At 36.8% G+C, this 27580-nt stretch overlaps 3 protein-coding genes across 3 annotated transcripts in view; 2 read left to right on the plus strand and 1 right to left on the minus strand.

Moving 5' to 3' along the window:
- The window catches only part of Cr1l (complement C3b/C4b receptor 1 like), a 49312-nt gene extending 42843 nt beyond the window's left edge, over positions 1 to 6469 (plus strand). The window contains exon 12 of the mRNA XM_038348626.1: positions 6333 to 6469. Within this exon, the coding sequence (XP_038204554.1) occupies positions 6333 to 6342 (10 nt within the window). The 3' untranslated portion in view covers positions 6343 to 6469. The remainder of the gene's footprint in view (positions 1 to 6332) is intronic.
- Positions 11 to 27570, plus strand: Cd46 (CD46 molecule). Its single transcript, XM_038348628.1, has 12 exons — positions 11 to 176; positions 6333 to 6521; positions 7194 to 7296; positions 9222 to 9310; positions 10104 to 10301; positions 11623 to 11805; positions 14395 to 14442; positions 20911 to 20952; positions 22963 to 22998; positions 23418 to 23478; positions 25482 to 25604; positions 27394 to 27570. Exons 1-12 carry the CDS (start codon positions 50 to 52, stop codon positions 27413 to 27415), a joined length of 1221 nt encoding a protein of 406 aa, XP_038204556.1. The 5' UTR covers positions 11 to 49; the 3' UTR covers positions 27416 to 27570.
- On the minus strand, positions 15434 to 15688 carry LOC119827212 (40S ribosomal protein S27-like). Its single transcript, XM_038348629.1, has one exon. The coding sequence runs from the start codon at positions 15686 to 15688 to the stop codon at positions 15434 to 15436; it is 255 nt and encodes an 84-aa protein (XP_038204557.1).
- Positions 27571 to 27580: the final 10 nt, after the last annotated feature.

The following is a 27580-nucleotide window of genomic DNA, read 5'->3' on the forward strand; positions in this document are numbered from 1 at the left end:
AGCAGCTCTCTGGCGGCCTGGCGCTCAGTTTTCCCTTCATTCTGGTAACATGACGGCGGCGCCTCTCGCGCCGGACGCAAAGCCTCCCCGCCGCAGGAGGAAGACCTCCACTTCCTGGTGGTGCTTCCTGGGCCTCTGCGCAGAGGCCCTTTTGTTCCTGCTGTCTACTTTATCTGGTAGGATCCAGGAGTCTGTGTCTCGGGAGTGCTGGTACCTTGTCTGTAGAAGGAGCTCATAGCGAGGAGCTCATCCGAGGCTGGGTTGAGCAAGGTTGGGGTGGAGGACCTGGTAGAGTTCTCCTAGGGTTGTGCAAATGTGTGATGTGGAGACCATGCAGTCCCCATCCCCAAAAGTGCAGCCTTGCTTAGTGGGAAGCACTTAAAGGATGGGCAGCCTGAGTGGAGAGAGGAATAGATGTTCATTCAGAGCCTGGCTGTGGCAGTAGCAGTTTGCACTGTTTTCGCGGTTTTGGGTAGGTCTAGTCTTTGATCTTGGGAAAGGCAGGTCGCACTGCTTGTGCAGAGGTGCAGAGCGTGAGGCACTCTCTAGGTTTAGATGGAAGGGAAAGTCACACCTGGCTTGTTTTATCTTGAGTCAATTCCTTGTTGCCTAAGGCAGGGTGGGCTTCGTTTACATGTGGCTGTTTTTGGCTTTACATTTTTTATTAGATTGTTTTCAGATAGAACATATTTGATCATATTCCTCACACCCCTCCTCCAGACTTGGAGTTATCCTAGCCAATATAGACAGTGTCTGATGGTATTACCAAATGGCTTTGAGTCATTGTTCATCTTCCTTTGAAAACAAAGTCATAGTAGAAAAAAAATAGAAACATCAGTCCAAAGACAAGAAGTATAAGTAACACTCTGGTTTTCACCTCAGCTCGTGAACTGAAACTTGAGGTTTCTCCCATCACAGTTTGGTTTCATTACATGGAATAAATATGCCTACTGTATAAAATTTACACGAAGAGCAAGCAATATTTATATTTCCTTCTGTTTTTCAACCCTCTGTGAATGTGTCTCTAATATATACTCTTGCGAAATATTATTTTAAATATGTAAAGACATGTTACATTTGTTTATGCTGAGGAATATTACTTTAACTGTAAAGATGTGTTACATTTGTTTGTGCTGCATTTGTTTAACAATGTAAGGATATGTGATTAATTATGAAAAGTGGTGTTGCTTTTGGTTCACTTTGCCTGCTAAGACACTTGATTGGTCAAATAAAGAGCTGAATAGCCAATAGCTAGGCAGAGAAAGGATAGGTGGGTCTGGCAGGGAGAGAGAATAAATAGGAGAACCAGGAGACTAAGAGGAGCAAAGGAGGGATACACCCAGGGAAAAAAGCCAGGCAGCCACCAGCCAGAAGGCACAAGCAGTGAAAGCAAGATATACAGAAAGAGAAAGCAAAAAGCCCTGAGGTAAAAGGTAGATGAAGAGAAACAGGTTAAGAAGAAAAAAAACTCCAAAGATAGCAAGAGACAGAACCTAAGCTTGGCCAAACATTCAAAACTAATAAGTTTCCATGGCCTGATTTGGTTGGTGGCCCAAAAGAAAAAGCCTGGCACACATACATAATCCTGTACATGTAGTCTATATGTATTTCTGTATCTCTCATTAGAGGCATCCACTCAGCAATATTTCCCTTCAATATTCCAGGCTCTGCTGGTCTAAGGATGGATATGCTGGGAGGCAGTCACAAACCAGTCTTGTTTTTGTGGTCCTCTTGCACTGGTTGTTCACACATATATGTGTACGAATATAAGCAGACACTTTATTATGCTGATACATAGTATCAGATACATAGTAGATATTCTATAGATATTTGCTAATATTTATTAGGAGTGGCAAATATTAGCCAAAGCTTAAAGCTAATTAATAGACCGCGCTCTGGAGTAAGGAACATGCTTCTCTGACTGGATTAAAAATTGACTGGTGGCAGGACATACAGCAATCCAAACTTTGACATTTTAAACATAGGCTTGTTACTGGCTCCCTATATATGGAACCTTTCCCTGACAGGACATATTTGACCATCTTCTCTTCAAACTTCACCAGGGTGTTAGCTCAGGGAGACCTCCTATGACTACCCTCAGTAGATACAACTCAGATTACCCCCTCTCAACTTGCAATCACATTTCTAAATCTATCTTTTCTGTTTTCTACCTCTCTCATTGGAAAGCAGAGATCTTATCTTTTTTCACATTTGATATTCCAAATGGCTGTTTGGGTTTTTGGCTTTTTTTTGTTTTGTTTTTAAGAATACTGTTTGAAACAGACTTCAAGCTAAATGTTTAAGACTACTCTGAAGCTATTTGTAATAGATGAAAACAGATGAATGTTGACAGAGGTTTCTGTCCTGCCCAGTCCCACAGACATTCAGTCCCAAGGAAACACACAGAGGTTTACATTAATCATAAACTGATTGGCCTATTAGCTCAGATTTCTTATTAACTCTTTCTTACATCTTAAATTAGCCCATAATTCTTGTCTGTGTTAGTCATGTGGCTTGGTACCTTTCACCAGCAAGGCATTTTCTTCTTGCTTCCTCTGCAGCTGGGTTACGACTGTAGACTCACCATTTCCTCTTCCCAGAATTCTCCTGTTATTGTCACACTGCCTCTACATCCCGCCTGGTCGCCCCACCTATACTTCAGGGGGTCTTCCTTGATCAAACCTGATTTTTCTTAACCCAGAATGAATCCACAGCCTCTCATTTCCTGTGGAAACAAAAAACAAAACCTCTTCTCCAAAGTAACTTATCTTTTGACTTAAATTTTGATGTCAAAACATTTTCAAAATATATGTTGTATTAATGCAGCAGTTTTTGCTCCTTCCTCAGCCATCAAGCAATTTAAAGATAGCACAATAACATACAGTATTTAGACTCTCTGTGTATTTTGCATCTTTACATGGCTTTATTTTAAACTCTATTTCTTATTTTTTATTTTTGTTTTTTTTTTTTTGAGACTAAGTTTCTCTGTGTATCTTTGGCTTTCCTGGCACTCACTCTATAGACCAGGTTGTCCTTAAACTCACAGATCCGCCTGCCTCTGCCTCCCAAGTGTTGGGATTAAAGGTGTATGCCACCACACCCAACTACTGTCTTTCTTTCTTCTTTAAGGATTTTATTCTTTTTCTTTTTTCTCCCAAGCCTATATATATTTTAAACACACAGTAAACCATTTAGAGGACTTCTTCATCTGAATTTATCTTTACTGTATATCTCTCTTTTTATGACCACATGAGTCTTTGATTTGCTAAGTAATGTAACCATGATTAAAATCGTGGCCTTGATGGCTGGATCCATCCCATTCCTTGGCTTTCTGAGAGTCCAGCCTCATGGCAGAAGTACTGGCTGGAGCCATGTTTATTGCCACAACCTCTATGGAGTTTCAAGGTCCCTGCTACCACCAAGAAGCATGCTGTCAGCTATTCATAAACATCATTTAAGTGTTTGTTGGCAGGTCCTCTTAAAACAGCTACAAGGTTTTTGAAGCTAAAGCTGAGTCAGGAAGCCTCTCTTAAATGACACACGCCTCTAGCAAACAGAGCCCACCTGAGAAAATGCTGCTACTAAGAAGCCATGCTTAACTCTGTTCTTTTGTGTCTAGAATTACTTCCCAAACTCTTTCAGGTTTTAAGTGGATTTAGTTGTCCACATTGGTGCCATTTGTTGACAGAGGTTTCTGTCCTACTGTTCCTGCAGCTGTTCAGTCCCAAAGAAACACACAGAGGTCTACATTAATCATGAACTGGTTGGCCTCTTAGCTTAGGCTTCTTATTATCTCTTTCTTACATCTTAAATTAGCCCATAATTCTCATCTGTGTTAGCCACGTGGCTTGGTTCCTTTTATCAGTGAGGCATTCTCATCTTGCTTCCTCTGCAGCTGGGTGGCAACAGCAGACTCATCGTTTTCTCTTTCCAGAATTCTCCTGTTCTTTTTGCCCTGCCTGTACTTCCTGCCTAGCTACTGGCTAATCAGCGTTTTATTAATACAAGAACAGATAAATAAAATAAATAGACTATAACATAAATTGAGGGGAAAATGAAGAGGAGGAAAAGCAAGATAAAATCTGAAAACTAAAAGATAGATTTTAAAAAACCTGGAAAACATAAAAGAAAGCTTATTGTGCTAGTCAAGAAGGATAGAATAGGGTCTCATTTTTGGAACAATTCAACTTGAGGAAAGGGGTTTACAAGTGTCCAGCATAGGAAGCCTGTCATCAGGATTGCAAAAGAGAATCTGTTAGATTTTGAGGTTGGTCTCCTTCCTTCAGAAGAACAGCTGCTTCTTTAATCCAAGCTACAGCCTCCTGTTGTGTCTGTTCTCATATACCTATTTTAGGTCTTCCTAAGATCAGTAAATGCTTGCACTCTAGTGTCTCAGTCCTTACTCTGTGTGCTACAGTGTAGCAGAATTGTCTTTATGTGGTCAGCTGCTGAGTTATACAATACTAGCAGACTGGAGAGATGGCTCAGCCATTAAGAGCACTGTCTGCTCTTCCAAAGGTCCTGAGTTCAATTCCCAGCAACCACATGGTGGCTCACAACCATCTATAATGACCTCTGGTTCCCTCTTGAGGAAGAGACCTGGTCAGTTGTCCTCATCAACTTAGACTTTAAAACCCAATATGGACCAGTTCAACAGAACCCACATATACAGGCTGCCTATGCATGCTTCAGCTTTGCCAGGGCATAAATTTCATTTCAAATTCATTTTTCAACACACTGAGCAAAAAACAAAAATAGATGGCTCTCCTTTCTTAGATATCCCTCCTTTCTCCAATGAATAAATCTTTCAAATGACTGTTTTCATTATTATAATCATGACAATGTAATTTTTGCAAGTGCTTTATTATACTCTAATGCCACTGTGATGAGCCAGTGCTGAATAATGTAGCCATATTGATGACTAGAGTTCATCTTAGCTATTGAACACAGCCATCATGTGACCTAGCTGAGATACTCTGATAGGGGACAGTCCAAAGGAAGGGACCAAAGTACTGTTTCCAGAATTGAGGCATTAGATGTCCCCTCCAGGTGTCTAGAAAGAGGGGAGAGCTACCAGTGTACATAGTTAGGAACTGGGATGTGGAGCAATGAAAGCAAAGATATCCAAGATGGGACACAGCTGACCAGCAGCTACTTAGTTTGACACAAAAGAGATAAGAGAAAAGTAGAGTACTAAGTAATTTTGAGAAGTGAGGGGCTAGTTTGGAACAGTACAGGCTCTGATGGTTTACCTGATGTGTGGAATAACTTTTATTTCTTACTTGACTTAGTACAACTTGTATCTAAACTACAGCTACTGTAATATCCACAAGCAATATAAAAGGCAATTTTTTTTTTGAGGACTAAAGCAGGATAGGGTGGCATCTGCCTTGGGGAGTTCCAGATGAGAAAGGACAAGGGTCATAGCATTGGCAGTGGTATCCAGTGTGACCTGGACACAGACTGCCTAGCTTGACACATACTTGGAATGCATTCCTGAACAGGTTTTTCCACCTTGTGATACTTCAGTTTTCTCATTTTACAGAAGGAGAAACTATTTTAAATAATTAGTATGACGATATGTTAAAAAACACAATATGCTTAGCACAATGTGCTGAGTCTTTGCTATTTGTAGTTTTTTAAAAACCCTCATCACTATTGCTATAAGTTCTGATATCTGTTATTACTGTACTTCCAGGAAAATACAACCCACAGTATTTGGAATTCACTTTCTAATTTTAGCAGTAATGCAGAATAAGCCCATAATAAACCTGAAAAGTGTAAATATTTTGACATGAAAGAAGTGTTAACACAGAGAAATATTTATAGCTAAAATAATAAAAATTTGTCAAGACTGTCTGAAAAACAGCAAAGAAAACATGACTTTAAGATATCATCAAAACAAATTCTCTGAATAGTAAAGAATTTGAATTTTTGATTTATAGAGAATAAAGAATCAATCACACCACTCATTTAACTTTGGTACTGGGTACTAGAGGAGTAATAGTGAATGAGACATAGTCCTTAAGAACAGGATAGTCTCATATCTTTCTTTTTTAAAAAACCAAAACCATTTATCATGTCTCCTTGTTTTGCCTTTGAATAAAAGTTAATTCATTCTTAACCCAAAAGCTGATGTTATTTTAAACCAGTCAGGGATATTCTTGTATTACTGCCACTGCTTGAGTAAAGAAAGGCATGTACTAAGAGTTTAGAATCTTGCTTTTAAAAAAAATTATTTTTTCTGTCCTTCCTGCAACAAAGTAACCTTTCTTAGTTTATAAAAGTGGTATTCACACTTCATCTTCATGTTCTTGCCTCCTTATCCCTAGATGCTTGTGAACTACCACCACCATTTGAAGCTATGGAACTCAAGGGTGTGCCTAAACCCTATTATGACGTTGGAGAGACAATAGAATATAAGTGTAAAAAAGGATACCTATATATGCTTCCATTCCCCATGTTTGCTACCTGTGAACCAAATCACACATGGGTTCCTATTTCAGATGACGGTTGTCTTAGTAAGTAAACTCAACTTTTTTTCTTGATCTTCAGACATTTTAGGATTGGGGTGCTTATATCCCTATTGCAGTGATGCTTTTCCTATGAAACAAAGTTTTGATTTAAATGTGAGGGTTTTTTTCAGGCTTTGGGAAACTTATAGGGAATATTTTTTTCTTGGAAAATTAATTGATTTCATAATTGTTAATCTTGTGCTTGTCCTTTGCATTAGTTACTTTTCTGATGTGGTGAAACACCATGACCAGCACAGCTTATAAAAGAAAGGGTTTAATTGGGCTTGTGGTCTCAGGGGTTTAGAGTCCATGACGGTAGATCAAAGGTATCATGTCAGGAACAGCTGAGATTCACATCTCAGAATGGCAAGTAGGTTCAGAGAGTGTACTAGAAATGGCACAAATCTTTTGAAACCTTGAAGCACAACTCCACCCTAGAGATATCCTTTCTCCAGCAAGGCTAGACTTCCTAATCTTCCTCAAACAGCCAACAACTAGACACCCAATTTTCAAATGCTCTTATGGAGAACATCTTATTCAAATCACCACACCCTTATAATGTAACCATTAAAGAAAATAATCTACAAACTCGAAAGAACCATGTATGACTTTTTTACTTTAATTCAAGTGCAACTGGCTTTGGAGTTGAATTAAATTTTTATCGTTATTTTCTTCTAGAAGTAGAATGTACAACATTAAAGAGCCCTTCATTTGGCAATGTACACTACATGGATGGCAGACCTTCATGGGGTAATCGAGCTCAATTTTCTTGTGTGGAGGGGTAAGTTGCTCCTTATGGGAAATAAGGTAAATGTTCCTGATTCCATTGTTCTACTTCTCTTTTTTAAGCATTCAAGTAAATTTGCTTACTATATGAGGGTTTTGCTCCTAGCCAAACAACATTTGCGTACTTTATGGATATAGCAGAGGTGCTTAATCAATAAAGAAGTTGAAGGAAAACTAATCTGTATCATACTTGTATCTAATAATAAGTCTATGATAAACATTAAGAATGGAGTAATCTGCCAAAGATGGTGGTTCAGTTTGTAATTCCAGCACTCAGGAGGGTGAGGCAGGTGGATCTCCCTGAGTTTGAAGGCACTCTGACTACATAGTGAGTTCCAGGCCAATCTGGGCTACATATCCAAAGGGTGAGCATGGTAACCTTACTATTCACAGTCAAATGTACCTACTGCCAGCTCAAGGATAAAGTGGGGCTGTCATGAAATTAAGGCAGAACTGCTAACCAAAGGAAAATTCTTGAAGGCATTAACAAGTTAAAATGTAACCTAACTCATCTTTACCACGTGACAGGATATTTTGTTTGGAAAACCTTATTTTTCAGACTTCTACATAACCTGAATTGTCTCCAAAGGAGGCATTAGTCACTGAGTAAGTCTTTATTCTCTAGAGCTCTCTTAGAAGTAATGGGCAAAATTGGCTGTGACTGTCATCAGAGAGTTTCATTGATATTTTTTGTTTTGTTTTGTTTTTGTTTTTCGAGACAAGGTTCTCTGTGTAACAGCCCTGACTGTCCTGGAACATGCGCTGTAGACCAGGCTAGCCTCCAACTCACAGAGATCTGCCTGCTGGAATTAAAGGAATGTACCACCATGTTTGGCAATAAATTTTTAACTTTATCAAGTAAAAGTACATTTAGGTAAAGGAAATTTAGGTTGAGGAAATTTCCTAGGTATTTTGAGGGAATGAAAAGTTTAGGTCATAAATATTTTTTAAAGATTAATCTTGTTGAGAAACCCAGTAGATACAGAAGCTATCAGAGCAAAATTATAAAAAATACCAGATAAGAATTTTTGTGGTGATGAAATGAGTCCAGAATAATAATCTGTGAATTAGCATAATTGGGAGACTTGACAGGATTAATCATGAGCTGTTCCTAGAAAGACATTATAAATCATTATATTAGTAAGAAATAACATATTCTTTCTACTTGCTGTGTGCCAGACTCTTGTTTATCTAATTCTCTTGAACAATCTTATAAGATATCTAATTTACTATTGTTTGTTTTCTGGTGTGTGTATGTGTGTGTGTGTGTGTGTGTGTGTGTGTGTGTGCATAGGAGAGAGAGAGAGAGAGAGAGAGAGAGAGAGAGAGAGAGAGAGAGGAGAGACTCACTATATAACCCTGGTTGGCCTGGAGCTTGCTATGTAGACAAAACTGGCCTTTAATTCACAGAAATATACATTCCTCTACCTCCTGGGTTCTGGGATTAAAGCTGTGTCCCAGCACACCTAGGTATTTGTATGTTTTTAATTCAGGAACAAGAGAAACTTAAAATGGTTTGTCCAAGCTTGAGTAGCCTGTCAGTCGTGGAAATAGAACTAGAACCCAGGCAGTCCTTTCCTAAGGAAACTTCTCTCCTCTGTCCACTCTCCCAGAGCAGAACAGACGGGCAAAGACAAAGAAGCAGAGTAGTATGATTAATTGTAGGAGACAGCAAAGATGCCAGGTCACATCAGATGTACCTAGATATCACAGCTCTTGGACTGCGTGCTCACAGACAGAAACTCTTTATCTAATTAAAGTTTAGTTCGATTTGTTTAGTACTTTCATTATACCTTGTATAAGAAACCTATCCTTCAAACTACTAAACCATAGGAAATAACTATCTGAAACTGTCTTTTATTATTATGTGTATTTTATCAGCTGCCAAAGAAAACAGTAACTTTTTCTTTGCTCATTTAGTTATTACTTAATTGGTATGTCAGTTCTACACTGTGTGCTTAAAGGTGATGCTGATGCACACTGGGATGGTCCTCCCCCACGTTGTGAAAGTAAGTAAATTCTCTTTTTAAAATTTACACTATCACTTCTCAACCATTTTGGCCTCAGGACCCTATTATCATTTTACATTAATAAGTACCCAAAAAACCTTTTCTCCATGGTTATATCTATTGATATTAATCATGTTGGGATTAGAATGAAAATATTTTTGAATAACTATTTTAAGGACAATAAACTCTACATATTAATATCTCTCACATATTTTACTGAAATTTTAAAAGTAAGAATAGGAACACTGCTTTGTGTTTTGCAAATCTCTTCAATATTTGACTTGGAGGAAGACATTGGAAATTAGTCTGTTCAATTATCAAAGTTTGTTACTTCTGCAAAAACATTGTACTGTAAGGATGAAAATGATACATGATAGTATGTTAGTACGATTTTAAGCCACCATTCTATTGAATGAACGTACCTGCACCTTCAAACACACTTCTCAATCAGTATTCAACTTGATTTTTTTCATCACAAAGGTTTTCACCAGATGATCAGCATCTTTTCTATTGACTAGAACAAAACTTGGCATGGCCTCACAAATAAGGTCATTCTTTCCCTTAGGAAAATGAGTGTTGTCCTGAAAGGTCATTTTTGTGTTAGTGGTTTAAATTTGAGGTGATGGATTTTCTCATAGAAACCCTCTTCTAGATGAAAATTGGGTTCATAAATAACTTATAGAAACTTTATACTGATGAATTTGTTAATAATTTATAGAGTTTCCTAATACTGTCTTGAATAAGTACACTACCCTAATTATAACTTTATTTCCCCTTTTTCTTTTTTGTAAAGAAATCTCTTGTTTGCCACCTCCAAAAATAAAAAATGGGACACACACCTTTATTGATATTGATGTATTCAGATACCGTGAAGCAGTGATTTACAGTTGTGATCCTATCTCAGGGCCAGATAAGTTTTCCCTTATTGGAATGAGCATGCTGATCTGTACTGGCCATAACACCTGGAGCAGCCAGGCTCCAGAGTGTAAAGGTAATCATCTTTCCTTCATTTGCAAATAGTTTTGCCTAAAAGTAATCACAGTGAGCATATGGCCTTTATACTCTTCTAAAACTGTTTTCTAATTTAGTTTCATAGCTGTTAAGTTAAATCCAAGAATAATTCTAGTTATGGAGTTCCATCTTCATTTCCTAGAATGTGAGCCATGAGGTGGGGGTATTTTTGTTTTAAAGAACCAAAACACTCAACATACACTGGCTGGAAAATAAGGAAGTTATCTTGTGTTACAAGAAGACAGAACAGTCTAGCTACAGGTAATGGCAGAGCAGATTATGATTAGCAGCCCTCTCACCAAAAGAATAGTAAAAATCTAGACAAAAATGTTTGCTTTTTGTAGTTTTTTTTTCTCCTAAATTGTTTACGGCGTGGAAGCGTTACCAAAAACATGGAGCCACTGGAAGGTTTTACTCTTGAAAGAGAGCTACTACTGACTCCCAGCAAATGTTTATCTTTCCAAGTGTACATGGGATGGCTGCAAGGTAGAAAATAATCTAGGTGCTTAGATGTTAGAGCTAGTTCCAGGAGAGGCTCCAAAGCTACAGAGAAACCCTGCCTCAAAAATAAAATAAATAATAGAAAAGACTATGATATTATTAACCTATAGGTTTTTAATCAAGAAAAAATTCTTTGAGACAGAAGCATTAAAAATAACTGGACCACTTCTATATAAACCAAAGCTGAGAACTTTACCAGCCAGCCTATGAGAATTGCCAAAGTGGGGCTGGAGTTATAACTCAGCGGTTAAAAGCACTGGCTGCTCTTGCAAAGGACACAGGTTCAATTCCCAGCACCCGCATGGCGATTCCCAGCTGTCTCTAACTTTGATTCCAGGGGATCTGGCATCTTCCTGCAGACAAAAGCCCAATGTACATAAAAAATAAAAAAGCTTAAAATTGCTAAAGGAAGCTCAGGACTGAAAGGGAAAAAAAGGTACCAGACAGGAGCTCAGGTCCCCAGGAATGGGAAGAGCACTTGAGTTTAACAAGCTGAACGTGATCTGGTCTCAGCTGCTGTTCAGTTTATACCTCACAGTATAGGATAACATCCATAGTGCCTAAACTAGCAATTTTTGTCCCTCTCCCCCAATTCTTCTAGTAGACTAATTTTACTTAATTTTACTTAAAGAATGGGGAAGGTGAGTATTACTGTGAATTTTTGAGGGCTCTATGTGCTCATATTTGGGACACAAAATATGTTTCTTTAACTCTGAGTTGTAATCTTAGAAGTTTCAGAAAACTGATATGAAAAATAAACCAGATTTTTATTAAATTATGATCAATTCTTCTCTTTTCAGTGGTAAAATGTCCATTTCCACTACTACAAAACGGAAGACAGATAGCAGGATTTGAAAAGAGATTTTCCTATGAAGCAACAGTGACATTTGAATGTGAGGAGGGTTTCTACATGAAGGGCAGGGACACGGTGGTCTGCAGTGCTAACAGCACTTGGGAGCCTCCAATCCCAATATGTGTTAAAGGTATAAATGATGTCTCATTTCCCTTCTTTAATTTTCTGGTAGTTTTTGTTTTCTTGCTTGTTTTGAAATTTATTTCATTATTGTTAAATATTATGAAACCTGAAAAGCAATAATTTTGGTACATAGCTCAGGCTGATAATGATTCCTGTGCCATATATGTGACATAAAATTCTGATTTTTGTTGTTTTTTGGGGGATTTTAGTTTGTTAGAGCATAGCATTATTCTCTTAAGTATATTTCTATATAAAGAGTGGATTGCAACATTTTCAGAGTAAATTGAAGCCTGATTATTGCTATATAATTAAGTCAAGAATCAAAGGTATGATTTATGATAGTGAAAAGTTGGTCTAAATTACATTATTTTGTTTTCTAGTGTTATCTACCCTAGTATAAAACCTCTAACTTTTGAGTTATTCAGGTTTATTAAAGTTCTGCATAAATTTTTCTAACAATTTTTTAAATTCCTAGTGGAAGTGCGAGCAATAACTCTTGTTTGACCCAGTTGACATTGTTCCTTTATTTTCTGGTGTCAACTACCAGTTCAAAATCTCCAGTTTTTATTCTCATATTTAATAATTTCCTTATACTTTTTTAAAAAAAATACTAAGTTCCTGACTGATTTTTCAGATACCCTTTAAATTCCTGCATGTCTACTTACTCTTCATTTTAGTACATTTAATAGTACAAAAAGAATGAATATATTTGCAGCCATTTCATTTGTCAGATGTAGTAACATTTTATTTGCTATAGTCCCACACATGAATATGAATGTGAATTTAGAAAAGTTATGTCCATTTTAAATGTGTATTTCCATGTGTCAAATTATCTAGTACCTTTCTTATTGTGTTCAGGATCTAAGTGGGATGCCCTTAAAGGACTTACCACAATACCTGGTATATGGGATTCCCCTACATATCTTCTCCACTTGCATCAGTCTTAATAAAAAGGAAGGCCCTTGACTTCTATTTGTTGCTGTTTTCTGTATTCAGTTTTGCTGCTTAATTCTTTTTTTTTTTTAACCAAAATGATTTGCTTACACTTTTGCTCCTTATCGTGTTGGGGGTGAAAGTCTCATTGGCCATTTTGTTTAGGATCTTGTATATACCCAAACTGGCCTCAGTCACAATACTCCTGCTTCAGTTTCTTCAGTGCTGGAATTACAAGCATGCACTATGCCCAGTTTTGCTTGTTTTTTTTTTTTTTTAAAGTAGTGAATGTAATAGAAATTTGTGCTGCCTCAAGAATGAAATCTGCATTTTCCATTTCCTCCCCACTCCCCTTACCTATTTAAAACATTTGTTTGTTATTTTTGTCTTTACCAGGCAACACTGACAACAGAAACTAGATTTCTTAACAACCGAGAGCTAGGAAGCCTCTCCAGCTGAAGTGACATAGGCTTTCTAGAGACTCCCAATCAGCTGCTGTTAAGCATGGAGAAGTTTCTATGATGGAGGAACCATCATTCCCACTTCAGAGCTCCTTGCTGTGGTTCCAGTTGATGCTCTGGAAGCCACCCAGGGTAGTGGAAAGAGCATCAGACAGGACTGACTGTGCACAGTCCTATCTTGACTCTGCCTAACCAAACTAACTTCATTTCTATGAACCTTGGATTCCATGTTGTTTTAACAAGGATAGTGAACTCAAGTAAATCTCAATTACTGGTTCTAACTTGTTTAAAAATATTTTCTGTCTTCATAATATTTTAAAGGTTTGAGAGAGATGAGAATTGTACATGCTCACTTGCTCACCCAGTGATTAGAATGCCTTTTTCTTTTTTTTATTTTTTCTTCTGAGACAAGATTTTCACTATATACTAGAACAATCTGTGTAGATGAGGTTGGCCTAGAACTCACAGAGATATTCCTGCCTCCCAAGTGCTGGGATTAGAGGCATGTACCACCATGCCCAATTTCTGGAGTACATTTTGATATTTTATACAAGAACCTGACATCTCCAGTGGCTTTCTTTTATATCTTAGCTGAGTTTCTGTTGAAAGGAATTTTTAAAAGAATTGACAGTAAGTACTTAATAAAATATTTGTGAAACACTAATTCAGCTTGTTATTTGAAAGACAAGATATATGAGAAAAGGCTCATAAAGAAGTAAAACTAAGAGGAATCCTTCTGTTAAAAAATATCTTGGTAGAATTGTCAGTCATTTTTTATTGCCCATAGGGAAGAACTTGAATTAGAAAGCGGCAGCAGCAGTAGCCTGCACTAGTGTTATGGTAGGTCTGAGGGTACGTGAAAAGTGGAGAGATTACGATGCCCATTGTATGGTACCTGACTTGTTAGGGTGCATATGTTTACCTTGAACACATTCTCTTTATGATTTATTTTTAGTTACCTTCTAGGATTTGTGTTTGTAAAATGCAAAGCTGTAGTGAACATTCTTGTACACAGGTCTGTGCAATTATATATGTAGATCAAACATATCCATAGGCTAGGTCCCTAGTAGAACTATAAAGTTCAGAAAGTATGTGTACTCTTTACTTTCATAGGTAATCTTTTAAAAAAATTATCATAATTAAATTTATAATTTTATATTAATAAGCTTAATGAATTGATAGACTCTATTTCTTTTTTTTAGGTCCTAAGCCTACTTATCCCACCAAGCCTCCAGTTTACAATTACCCAGGTTTGATAGTTCCTTATCCTACTGATGGACTTCAGAGTCCCATGAGATATAGATGAGAAATGGTGTCTTGTTTTGTCATTTTTTATTTTTTAATAAGGTTGAACTTTTTAAAATTACATTTTTTTGTTTTTTGTTTTTCGAGACAGGGTTTCTCTGTGGCTTTGGAGCCTGTCCTGGAACTAGCTCTGTAGACCAGGCTGGCCTCGAACTCACAGAGATCTGCCTGCCTCTGCCTCCCGAGTGCTGGGATTAAAGGCGTGCGCCACCATCGCCCGGCCCTTAAAATTAGATTTTTAAAGCATCCTTTGAGGTGGGGGTGTCACTATTGATGCTCAGGCTTTCTTCAATTCTTATCTCAAATAATCTTTGCCTTTAGGTTCTTGCCACTGGACCCAATGGTCATTTATTCATAGCTTCTTCCCTTTTTTTCTAAAATATTTTAATTTATACACATCTGGATGTAGATTTATTTTTATAGATTAAAATTATATAAATAATGTTGTGAAAGTTAATTGCTACTAATATTTTAGGGTTGTTTTTTATTTATTTTTGTACATCAACATTCTCTTATTTTTCCTTTTTCCTCATTATTGTGTGTGTGTGTGTGTGTGTGTGTTCGCATATATTTGGATGCACATGTTTGTGGTATATGCATGTGTTTGTGGAAATTTGAGGTTAACGTTGGGAATCATTCTCAACCCTATTCCTTATTTCCTGTGGCAGGATGTCTTCATCAAATCCAGACCTCACAGAAATAGCCAGTCTCTCTAATCTCTAGGAATCCTAGCTCCACCTTCCAAGGCTAGATATGCAGGTAGACTGTCTATGTAGTTGTCTATGTAGGGGATCCAAATTCAGATCATTACTCTTATGTGGCAAGTGCTTGATCTCTGAGCTATCTTCCCCACCAACATTTTCTTTCTTTTTTTTTTTTTTTAATACAAAATGTGTTTATTGGGATGGTTCCCACTCATCTCGAATCAGGTGCTTTTCAGTGCTGCTTGCTCCTGAAGGAGCATCCTTCTGTCAGTCTTGCTTTCCCGCCTGTAGGCTGACAGAGGACAGTGGAGCAGCCGACACACAAGACTACCATCTGTGCATGGCTAAAGACTGTGGTGATTTTATAGCATCCTGGGCACTTCACATCCATAAAGTAGGAATTGGGGCTCTGCACCAGGTGCTTTTTCTTGTGTTTCCTCTTTTCCTCCTCTGGAAAGGGATGAAGGAGATCCTTTGCGAGAGGCATGTTCTCGTAGGGAGGTCATCACCGCTGGAAAGGAACATTTTCTTTTTTTAAGCAAAAATCATATCAAACTTCACATATTTTTTTGTTGATTTTTTCTTTCTCTTAATGTCTTAGATTGGGATTTAGTTAGATTTATTCCCATAATAGTTGCTTTTGGAGGCCTTAAAAGTTATCGCCTTTAAGACTCCCTTTCAGGGCTCAATTAAAGACACCATGAATAGATAGATAAAGGGGGGCCTAAAGATCTGAGGGTAAAGAAGTTTACTCACAACAGGAACCGTCTGACCATGTTTCTCCATTCTTCTCTCTTCAACCTGTCATCTCTCATTGTTCCACCCTTTACTTGTTCTTCTTGTTCTACATTGTTCTCCCTGTCCCTAGCTCTACCCATTACCAGGATTCCCAGTCATATGTATCCTTAAAACCAGCAATTCCCCAGCCCTGGCAGGTGTGGGGCCAGCATTCTTTTTCCCCATAGAAAATTAGATAAGGGTTTTCACATACACACACAGATCCATGGGAGTGGCTAATACACATCCCATAAACTACTTAATGGAGAAAGTTAAGAAAGGAATTAAATCATCAGGGATTCTTAAGGAGGAGGTTAGTACGCTACATTATTAGATGATAGATAAAAGGTTAAAAGTTTTTTTTTTCAGTAAAATTGTGAATAGGGCACAGAAAGTGTTTTAAATCAGTGTGCCACTTCTTTTCTCCTGGTATGCACAGAGGCTGTGAGGTAACTAGGCAACCCAGGGTAAGCTGATGGCTCTTGATCTGATAGCACATACACCAGACACCACAATTTCTATGGGCCTAGGTCTGGCGTTAGACTTACTGCTATAAGCAAAGAAGAGACCCAGGCCTCTAAATTATCAGTTCTGGGCTATGCTGTTATCAACCGTTCTGATCGTGGGGTAAAACCAGAGCAGCAGCTTGAGCAGGTAGTAACTCTACATCCTTGGAGATCCATGAATATCTTAGATGAGATGCTCTTTGCCTGGACCCTAAACTCTGACCAAATACCTGCTGATAAAGATAATTGCAGGAAGGCAGATCTCTGTGCTTACTTAGGAGAGAGGAACAAGGCCTGGCCAGTGGGAAACTGGTTTCACTAAACAGTTCTGGACTGTGAGAATTCCCAAATATGTAACAGAAAAAGAGTTAACTACAGCAAAAAAAATTACAGTAAAGGACAGCCACTGTATTCACGAAGCAATAATGCCAAAAAGCCTTGCCTTTTGGTTTAGCCTTTACCAGATCCCTTGGTTCTGATAAGTTGCTCACAAAAAGATGTCTGAGCAATTACTGTATAATGTTGTGGCTTGTAGTAAGTTGCATACTATATATCTTACTTTATCAATCTCCTGGTGGTCATGTGTGTCCAGAAGTTTTACATAAATGGGTGATGAGATATTTTAATTATTCCATCAATTGCTATGAGTTGTATGTCATATAAAAAGCTTTAGGTAAGAATGGGGATGGAGAGATAATTCAGTAGCTAAAAGCAAGTCCTGCTCTTGTTCAGTACCCCATTTGATTCTCAGCATCCATGTGGAGTGGCTCACAACCTACTGTAAGTACAACTTCAGAGGATCTGACACTCTTCTGGCCTCCTGAAGTACCTGCATATACATGGCGCGCGCACACACACACACACACACACGAATTAAAAAATATAAATATGTGTCCTCCTGGTGGGAATTACATTATTTTATTCATATATCTGAATTCTTTATATCAAATTGTTGGTACACTTGAAACACATGGTGATATTTGTGGAGAGGAGTAAAAGGCTCCTCCTTCCCTCATCCCCACTTAGGTGCTAAAAAGGGCTAGTGGATAAGTGGAACTATAAGCAGAGCTTTGTCATCTGGGAAGATGACAGCTTGCCCAACTTTTCATTGTACATAAAATCACAGGTATTCCAGCCTTCTTTCTCATTTGGACCCTACCCATTCCTGCACCAGAGTTGTCTTTTTTAAAATACAGTACTCTTTTTTTTTAAATATTTGACTATTTTTTAATTTCTAGACCATTCATGTTAATGTTGCAATTCAACCAGACAATTCTTTGGCATTATACACACGGACATTCTTGTGTAACCAATTCTCTTTCATCATCCCTAACTGAAACTTCACTGTTAAATGATGACTTCCTGTTCCTCCCTCTCCAAGCACCTGCTGCATACTGTTTTTCTTGCTTCCCTATATAACTTTGTCCATTCTAAGTATTTCCTATACCTAGATCATACAGAATTTATCCTTTTGTGCCTTGCTAACTTCATATAACTCTTGATCCATGTAACTTTCATCTCGTTCTAGGACACTTATGTCTGAATAATACTCCATTCCTTATATTGCCTCATTTTGCTTATTTGTTAATTTTGGTAAATTAAGGTTGCTTTATGTACACCTCCTAGCTATTCTGTACAGTGCTGTTTTGAGTATGGAGTTAGACACCTGTTAAGAGTTTCCACTTTTAATTTTTCTGGTGTACAATGAGGAATAGAACTTCTAGGTCATAAGGTGATTCAGTTTCTTCTCTCTCTCTCTCTCTCTCTCTCTCTCTCTCTCTCTCTCTCTTTGTGGAAATTATTGCTTTCCACAACAGCTACATGATTTTATAGTCTTTACCACATTTCTTGCATCTCCATTCTCAGTTGTCCTGGTCTTTGTTTCATTTCGTTTTGTTTTGCTTTTGTAACAAGAGCCATCTGCCTGTTTTGTGTTGCTGTAACAGAACACCACAGATGAGATGATTTATAGAGGACAGAACTTATATCTCTCATGGTTCTGGATTCAGGGAGGTATGTAATCAAAGTGCTACTGTTAGGCAAATGCCTTCTTGCTGCATCATAACAAGCCAGAAGGAAGAGATAGATAGGGGAAAAAGCTCACTCCTGCAATAATGAGCCCAGTCTCTAGATAATGGCATGACACACTTGTGCCTCATCCTCTCCATACCCTTATGTCAGCAACAGAAAGCAAGCATTCAAGCCATAGTACTAAGTTAGTATATGACTATATATGATTGGTTTTATTTCCATTTCCCTAATATTAGTGAAGTGTTGAGCATCTTGTCATGAGTTTGTTGATTGTCTATATATCTTATTTGGAGAAATATCTATTCAAGTCCTTGGACTTTTCAAATTCGGTATGTTGCTACTGGGTTATAAGAGTAATTTGGATATTCTATAATAGCTTATCAACTATAAAATTTACAAATATTTCCTCTCATTATGCTTATTGTTTTTTCACTCTACTAGTATCCTTTAGTGCAAAACTTTTCATTTTGATGAAATTCAATTAATCTACTCCACTGTTATTTTGGCCTATACTTTGTGTCATGTTCAAGAAATCCCTTGTAACCATGAAGTGTTTCCCCATGTTTTCTTCTATAAGTTTTATAGTTTTAGACATTATCTTCAATAATTTTATCCATCTAAGTTTTTTATATATATTTTAAGGCTCTAACCTCATTTTTTGGTGAAAATATCAAAATTTCCAGCACTAGTTGGTGAAGAGGCTACTCTTTCCCAGTGACTGTTTCTAATCATCATTGTTTAAAAACTCACCTTAAAATGTGTATGTGTATTTATTTCTGAGTTCTATTCCATTCCATAGGTCTGTATGCCTATCTTTTTTATCAATAATACTCTGTTTTAATTTAAATATCTTAGAGATTTTGGAGTCAAGAAGTATGAGTTCTCTCAACTTTGTGTTCTTCAGATTTCAGGACCATAGGATAGATTTTTCTACTTCTGCAGATTGAACATATCATCATGATTTTAATAGGGGTTGCATTAAGTCTGTAAAGTTCTTTTAGTATTATAAACAGCTTGAAATAATCTTTTGTCTAACAAACACAGGAGTTTATAGTTTGTTTGTATTAGAGTTTGTTGTTATGACAAAACACTATGAGAAATAATTTAAAATGAAAAAGATATATTTTCATTACCTTCTTCAGACGTTTTGTTCTTTATTCTGCTGACACCACTGCTGGTGACCTAGGGAGAGGCAGAAGAGCATGGAGGTGGGAGTGTGAGGGAGAAGAGTCCCCTCATCTTCTAACAGCTAGAGACCAGACAGAAACAGACCATGTATAACCTTCAAAGGCATGCCGATATCCTCCATCAGGATCCATTTCCTAGTTGATACCACTTACTAATACTGCCATCAAGTTACATGTCTATCAGTAGATTCTATTAATTTAATCAGAGTCCTTAAAATTCCACCATTTTTCAATGACTGGGTCCATCAGTTGAGTATCACACCTTCAATACATGAGCTTTTGGGGAATGCTTTGTATGCATACCACAACTATGTGTTTCCATGTATTTATCTCTTAAAGCATTTACAGCAAAGTTTTGTAGACTTCTCTGTGTAAGTCTTTTACAGGCCTGAGGTTATTCTTTGTGTTTTACCTTTTCTATGCTATTACAACTAGAGTTGTCATAATTTCCTTTATAAAGTATTCATTGTTCTTTGTGTGTGGATTTCGTATCCTGCAACTCTGCTGAACTCATTAGACTGTCTACATAAAAAGCATGTCATCTGTGGCTGAGGCTGTGGTAGGATGACAGCCGAGCATGTTTAGGCCCGGGTTCAACCCAACAGCACAGGAAACAAAGGTCACTCCATTTTCAAACATACATTTTTCTAACTTTTATTCATTTTCTGCTTTTCTTACCTAATTGCTTTGGTTAGATTCCCCATTACCATATTGAATATAAGTGGCAAACCTGGGTACCCAATCTTGTTCCTGAGTTTAGAGGGTAATTTTCTAATCTTTCATTATTGATAATACTGTGGGTTATTTTTATATGGGATTTATTTTGCTGAGAAAGTTTCCTTCCATTTCAGGTTGATAACTGAATTATTTATTGAGCCAATTCAATATCTTTAATTTTAACTAGAATCTCATAAAATTTACAGACTAATTTTGAGAATAAGGAAAGTTGTGTGCTACTATATATTATTACTATAGGGAATATTAGTAGACAGGAAAAAGCTAATAATAAAAACTAATAATAATGAAACTGTAGAATTTTATAACAATACTCAAAAAAGAAATATTAATGGGACTTATAAGGAAAATGAAAGCTTAGAAGTTTTTATATATTGGTGAAGAATAAACTTGAAAATTTACAGGATTTTGATTTTTATTCTTTTATTTCTCTGTTTTACCTTAATCCATTTTTCTTTCTTTTTCCCTCCTAGGATATCCTAATCCCCGTGAAGGAATATTTGGCCAAGAATTAGGTCATTATTTCAGTTATTTATACCCATGAAGTATGAAACATTAGCAGTTTATATGGAAATATCATACATTTAAGTTACTGCCAGTTAGAAAGAAGCGTATCTTGCCAGTAGTAATAGTTGACATTTAGGATTGCTTACTTGGGGCTGACACCATGTAAGTACTACTATGGAGAGTGGCATGGCGGTAAGTGCAGTTTCATAGAAAGGCCTCAATATAGGAAAATTAGTTGGTTGAGGTTAAAGTATATAAATCACAACTTGCCTTCCATGTGATTCTCTTCCTTTTTGTGTCTGATCTACATAGACCTTAAAGTACTTTTAGTTGGATTAATATTTTTTGTCTGAAAAATTTGTTTAGCATAATTTATGTAGGCCTCAATTTATACAGTGTACATTAAACTAAATCAGTTATAGTTATAATAGCTAAAATTCAGTAAAATGTAAAGACATTATGAGCAAGACAAAAATCTGCTATGTTTTATTTATTAGACTAGATTAGTAATGTTTTTTTTTTTCTTAAATCACGTTTGGCTTATTTTTTATACATTTGTGTCTCTATAAGCATGGGGGATTGGGTCTAATAAACCCGTGGTAAATTGAAAGTGTACTTAGCGTATTTACCTAAAGATTATCAGAGATGGTCACATGGCCAAAGTTTGGGTTTCACTCATGTGATCCTGGTTCTGTAGGAACTGTGACTTTCCACCACTGCTCAAGATCTAAGATAAAGTTCCATGTCATATTGCTAACCCACGCAAAGGTCAAAATTTAAAGTTCAACATTGGTTTCTGCTGAATATGCATCAGTGTCTTCCCAATGTAAAATGAAAATCATTCAGTCAAACCATTAGTTTGTGAACTGTCTTAAGTGTGGAACTTTGGAAGAAAATACATTAGACATAAATACTCCCAAAATATAAGATTTTTGTAGAATTTAATGTTCTCTGGTAACCTAGTTAGCATTAACTGTTAATTTGATACATCCTGGAGTCACCTTAGAAGGCAGTGTCAATTTAGGGATTGCCCAGATCAGATTGGCCTGTAGGCATGGGGAAAGGGGGATTGTCTTGATTGTTGACTTATGTAGGAGAGTTCAGCCCACTAGAAAGCACCATTCCCTGGGCAGGTAGTTCTGCACTGTATTAAGAAAACTAGCTAAGCATGAACCTTGCTATCAATCTAGCAATAGCCTTCCTTTATGGTTTCTGCTGTACTCTCTGAGTGGTGAGTGATTTCCCTGCTTAAAGGTAATGCTGCCTTTAAGTTCTAAGTTTAAGGTAAGGCCTGCCATCAAGTTCTGCCTTGAGTTCCTGTCCTGACTTTCCCTCAGTGAAGTATAAACTAGATAAATTATTTCCTCCCCTATCTCATCAACAGAAAGAAAACCAGAACACCCAGTTAGTCACTATGCTTGTTTAAATTCCTCTGCATAACTCATTGGTGGTCTGCTACTGAACTATATCTCCACCTCTTAGGCTATACTTCCAGAAGGGAAGGTCTTTGGTATTTAAGATTATATCTTAGTTATGGGGGTGGTTGTGAGGGTGTAAGGAAGACAGGAAGGGCCTGATAAGATAGAGTATTTGTAAAAATAGTATTTGTTTAATTAATTTATTGAAACTTATGATATTCTACAGATCTACTTTTCAGGGGAATGGATTTCTTTTAAACATTATAACAAATTGTAGGAAGCATACTGGACAAAATCAAATAGAAGATAGTATATTGTGTAATGATTTTCCTCTATTTGGTGAATTCTAATCATTCTGTAATAACCTTTACTAAATAATGTGATGGGGCAAGAAAAAAATAAACCACACACTAAAAATTGAAGTTCACAAGTTGGACCCCAAACCTGGAAATGGGCTTAAAGTGTTCTGTGATCAAAATGACTTGGATATTAATGATTGTGTTCAAAGTAGATAAATGAACATTTATTATTCTCTTAAGTGTAGATTATCTGAACTAATCTAGAGACTTCTAAATGCTTGGCTTCTTTTTTTTTCCTTAGATGCATGGATTATTGCTCTAATTGTTGTTACTTCAAGTAAGTAGCCCACATTTTTCACTGCTCAAAGACAACTGTTACTGTAAAGCAGTGTGTTTTCAAAAGTTTTTAAACTTGAAATAAACAAACTTAGGAAACATGGTCTTTTATGTATTACCCTTTGCTAATTTATATTATTTCATATTCTATGTCTATTTAGAAGTAGCCTGTAAACAATGATTGTGAATGTTCATCCTAAGTATGCTTTTGATAATTTTTAAAATTCAGATAGGACTCTCCTCTGCCTTTCTGTGAACTATGATTCCAGGGAGTTGGATTTAAAGAATAAAGAGAGCAGATGAAATCTAAATGCATGATTGGTTATCACTGAAAAATAACTGATTTATTTCTTCTGCTTAGATTTTGAATCTTGGCAATCATTCTCAGTGTTACATGCTATTTGTTTTCCTTTTCTTTAGTTGTTGGACTTGTTGTTATTTGTCTCATCATACTCAGATATCTTGAGTACAGGAAGAAAGGGTAAGTATTCTAACTTAATGGTCGTCTTCCTCATGCCTTTGTGCCACTGGTTTGTCCTCTGCCCTGAACACCATTCTTTTTAAAGTATGCTTGCAGTAATGTGCCCTACAAATTTCATTTCTTTGCTAAAACATGTTCAGCTACTTTTAACATCATTGCAGCAAAGGATCTGTGTGAAGTTGCTTTTTTTTTAGCAGCTGTTATGACTACAAGAAAGTTTTCTATGGAATCTGAAGTTTAAGTTACGTAGTGAAGCAAGGTTATTATGAAGTTTTCCCTGCCCTAGGTAAATCCTATTTCCTAAGTTCAAAAGTGGCCAAAATTAAATTTGAAATATTTCAGTGTGATATTCACTTTAAAGTCACTGAAATTTTTATGATAAAAGCTTACATTTGTCTAATTTGGCTAGTGGTAAATAGCAATATAAGGGTCTGATTTCTTTAGAGAATTATTAATTTTAATCACTGTGATTAAGACCATCACCATTTGATTTCTCTCTTTTGTTCTCCTGTATTCTTTTCACTATAGAAAATGAGCTCAGGCAGTTAGCTCCTAACTAGCTTTAGCCCTAGCTGCCCCGGGAGACTAGGTGTTACAGTCATAACTGGACAGACCAGCGACCTCTCTTAGTTGGCATGTTTTGTCTTTCCTCTATCCTGTGATCAGAGATACAAGCTTTGTTCAAGAAAATATCCTTCTCATGAGCCTCTGTGTATCTTGTTCCAAGATTTCGTGGACTAGAGAAAGGTCTCATAGAACCTGCCCTGACTCCTAGCCATGTAGATAAACATTGTGGCACAAAGAAACTTTTTTCTTTCGTTTTTAGGCACCCTTACTAGGTGGCCCTGGCTGAGCCCCATCTCAGTTTCATTTTTTCTCATTAAAATAGCTTTTAAAAATTAAATAAAATGCAATTCCAAACTTACAATTGTTTTTAAAGAAAGATTTAGTTTATCTTTATGGGTCTGTGTCTGAGGAACAAGCTCTGTGCATGTGAATACAGGTGCCTGTGCAATCTATGAGGAATTCCATGAAGCTGAAGTTGCAGGTGGCTATGAGCTACCTCATATGGGGGTTAGGATCCAAACTTTGCCTATGCAAGATCATTGGGCTTTTGTTTTGTTTTGTTTTTACCTGTTTTGAATGTTGGATTTCTTTTTGAGTTAAGGGAAAACATTCCACTATATAAAATTGACTACAAAAATATAGCATTCTTCAGATAATTCAGTGATAAACTAAGTAAGTCACTGACCACAGTGACCTTAAGAAATTGCTGTTATGAGTATAGTGTCAGGATCAAAATGACGGCCTACCTCACAGAGATGAACAGGTAGTCATTGCTGGCTTTTACACTGGGTGGTCATACCTAAATAATGCGTACACGCAGGTAAATAACTGGTTGCTTTAAGTTTTGTGTTAAATTGTTGTAGTCAGTTTCCTAAGGCAGGGCATAGAGTGCAGCCGTCTCACTCAGAAGTGAATGGCCACAACATGGACTTTTAGAATCACTATTTCTCTCATACTTCATCAGGTGCAAAACTCTGAGATTAGAGAAGCCTGCATACCTCCCTGAAATATTTACCAAGCACTGTGTCCATATCAGCTTTACTTCGTTTCAGAAGCAATCAAAAACATAAGGATAGAGGATTCTCTCTCTCTCTCTCTCTCTCTCTCTCTCTCTCTCTCTCTCCTTCCTTCCTTCCTTCCTTCCTTCCTTCCTTCTTTTCTTTCTTTCTTTTTCTTTCTTCTTTCTTTTCAGGGTGACATGAACATTTGAAATTTTTTCCAGTTCACAGACAATACAATAAAAACTATTGTTTTTTTTGTGTATCTTGGGGCTGGGAAAATATAGCTCAGTGGTGGAGTACTTAACTAGAATGTATAAAGAACTGTATTCCATTCCCACAAGGGAAAAATGCCTATTTTCAAATTAAGTATATGGAACTTAATTTCTGCATGTAGTTAAATTTATTTTGATGCTGTCCTTATACCTTGTCTTGTAGGAAAGCAGAGGTGAAAGCTAAGCATTCCGCTCACCAGAAAAAGTCAGCTTCAACCATACAATCAGAGAAAACTCCATCAGTGCTACAAACCCCAAGAAGCAATTTGTCTGCTGCCTCTAATATGTAAGTCGCTCCTTTCACTGCCATGCATGCAGTTATTGGGTCACTGTGCTCACATTTTAATGTGATTGACATTAAATGCCTGTCATTGACATACCTTTAAAATGTGTATGAATTTTGTATAGAAAAAGTGTCTGGTTTCCTTTAGCTGTCATTTATATTTCAAACTATGTCAATACCATATCCTGACTTGAGGTTGGTAAATTATTAATTTTATAATAATGTGTAACTCAGAGAAATATAATTTATAATGAAATTGCATTTCAGCCTAACATGGTGGCACATACCTATAGTCCAACTATGGGAGAATGGTGAGTTTGAATCAGCTTGGCTATATAACAAGACATTGTTTTTAAAAAATTACATTTTATTTGTTTGAAAAAGAGGATGAGGGGGCTGGAGAGATGGCTCAGAGGTTAAGAGCATTGCCTGCTCTTCCAAAGGTTCTGAGTTCAATTCCCAGCAACCACATGGTGGCTTACAACCATCTGTAATGGGGTCTGGTGCCCTCTTCTGGCCTGCAGGTATGCACACTGACAGAATATTGTATACATAATAAATAAATAAATATTAAAAAAAGAAAAAAGAGGATGATTTTGAAGTCTTTTAAATGTTAATTCTTAAGATTTCTTTTTTTGATAATTCTAAAATGTATTTTCTATATGGTTTATTATAAAAAGCCTTCATAAATGCACATACCCCTTCAGCTCTGATCCATTAAAAGGACACTAAAATTCAGAATATAAACCATTTAGAAATTCTTAGACTATTAATAGCAAAACTATATAAATGTTAGTAGAGTAAAATTCTACTTTTCCCTGACAACTTCAGTGATTTAAATAAAGTACAGCTTTCATGTGTGGCAATTGTTAACTTTTTTGAACACCAATAAACCAGCCAAAGAAACACTACTAAGATTTCACAGCTATTTGTATGCTTCTGTAAAAGGCCGTATGACTGTGACACCCATAACAAGAATCTACAATGTGGAAAATAGACACTGCATATTGCCTTTATCAGAGGAAGCCCTTTCCTTAGCCCCTCTCCTGAAGGCACTTCTGCTGCCAGTTGTACTGAATGAGCTCTGGAGCAGGTCATACTCAAGTAGAGCAGAGCTTGGCCTCCACCAGGCCCCAAGCCAGTGGCTCTGGGGAACTGAGAGAAGAAACTGCCATGCCCAATTCTCTGTCCTTTCTAAGGTGTGTTTTATATTTAGTAGCATAGAGTGGCCAAAGAAGCTTTGCTCTGGGAAGGCTGTGAATACAAACAAACTGGGTGAAGGTAAATCCTGTTTTGAGTATAAACACCAGCAGTCACTCTGAGTAACCCCACCTCTTATGACCTCCAAGTAGATACTTTACGAAGATAATATTTGGGGGGAAAAAGAAAAAAAAACACCCAGAAGCTCTGGATTAAGAAAAACTGAAGTCTGTAATCATTTTCACACATTTTAAAAATGCAGGCCTGTACCTAGGCCTGGTGGTATACTTATAATTTCAGCATTAAAAATAGACAAAAAGATAGCAGGTTAAAAACAAATTTACTATTTGTTTAAAGACAAGAAATGGCTTTATTATTTTTAAACTTAAACCATTTTTAATCAAGTATTTTATTTTTTAATATTTACTTTTATAGCATGCTCTGCTTCAAATTTAACCTTCAAATTTTTATTTATGAGATGTATAAATCTATATTTTCATCAAATAGTTTGTCGGTTATATATGTTTAGTTTTTAAGATTGCCTAAATTATAAAGAGGCATAACTGAACTTAAAATGTTCTTTTACCTTCAGCACTGTAGCTGCAGGAAAATGAGAAGCCCCACGTGTAGAAGCCACTACTGTTCCATCTTTGAAAATTGGCTCTTCAAGTCTGGCAAAAGTAAAATTATATATTTGCAGGAACTTCATTTATGGTAATGTGTGTATGTGTGTGTTTCTAGTGTAAATAAAATCAGGTTCTAACTGCCATCTGTGTGTA

Source organism: Arvicola amphibius, chromosome 12, assembly GCF_903992535.2.
Source record: "Arvicola amphibius chromosome 12, mArvAmp1.2, whole genome shotgun sequence".
NCBI lineage: Eukaryota > Metazoa > Chordata > Mammalia > Rodentia > Cricetidae > Arvicola > Arvicola amphibius.

Coding starts and splice junctions, on each gene's coding strand:
- Cd46 (XM_038348628.1), top strand. CDS start 50: ATGACGGCGGCGCCTCTCGCGCCGGACGCAAAGCCTCCCCGCCGCAGG. Junction 9,311..10,103: donor TCCTCCCCCACGTTGTGAAA/GTAAGTAAATTC, acceptor TTTTTTGTAAAG/AAATCTCTTGTTTGCCACCT. Junction 14,443..20,910: donor TCCAGTTTACAATTACCCAG/GTTTGATAGTTC, acceptor TTTCCCTCCTAG/GATATCCTAATCCCCGTGAA.
- LOC119827212 (XM_038348629.1), bottom strand. CDS start 15,688: ATGCCTCTCGCAAAGGATCTCCTTCATCCCTTTCCAGAGGAGGAAAAG.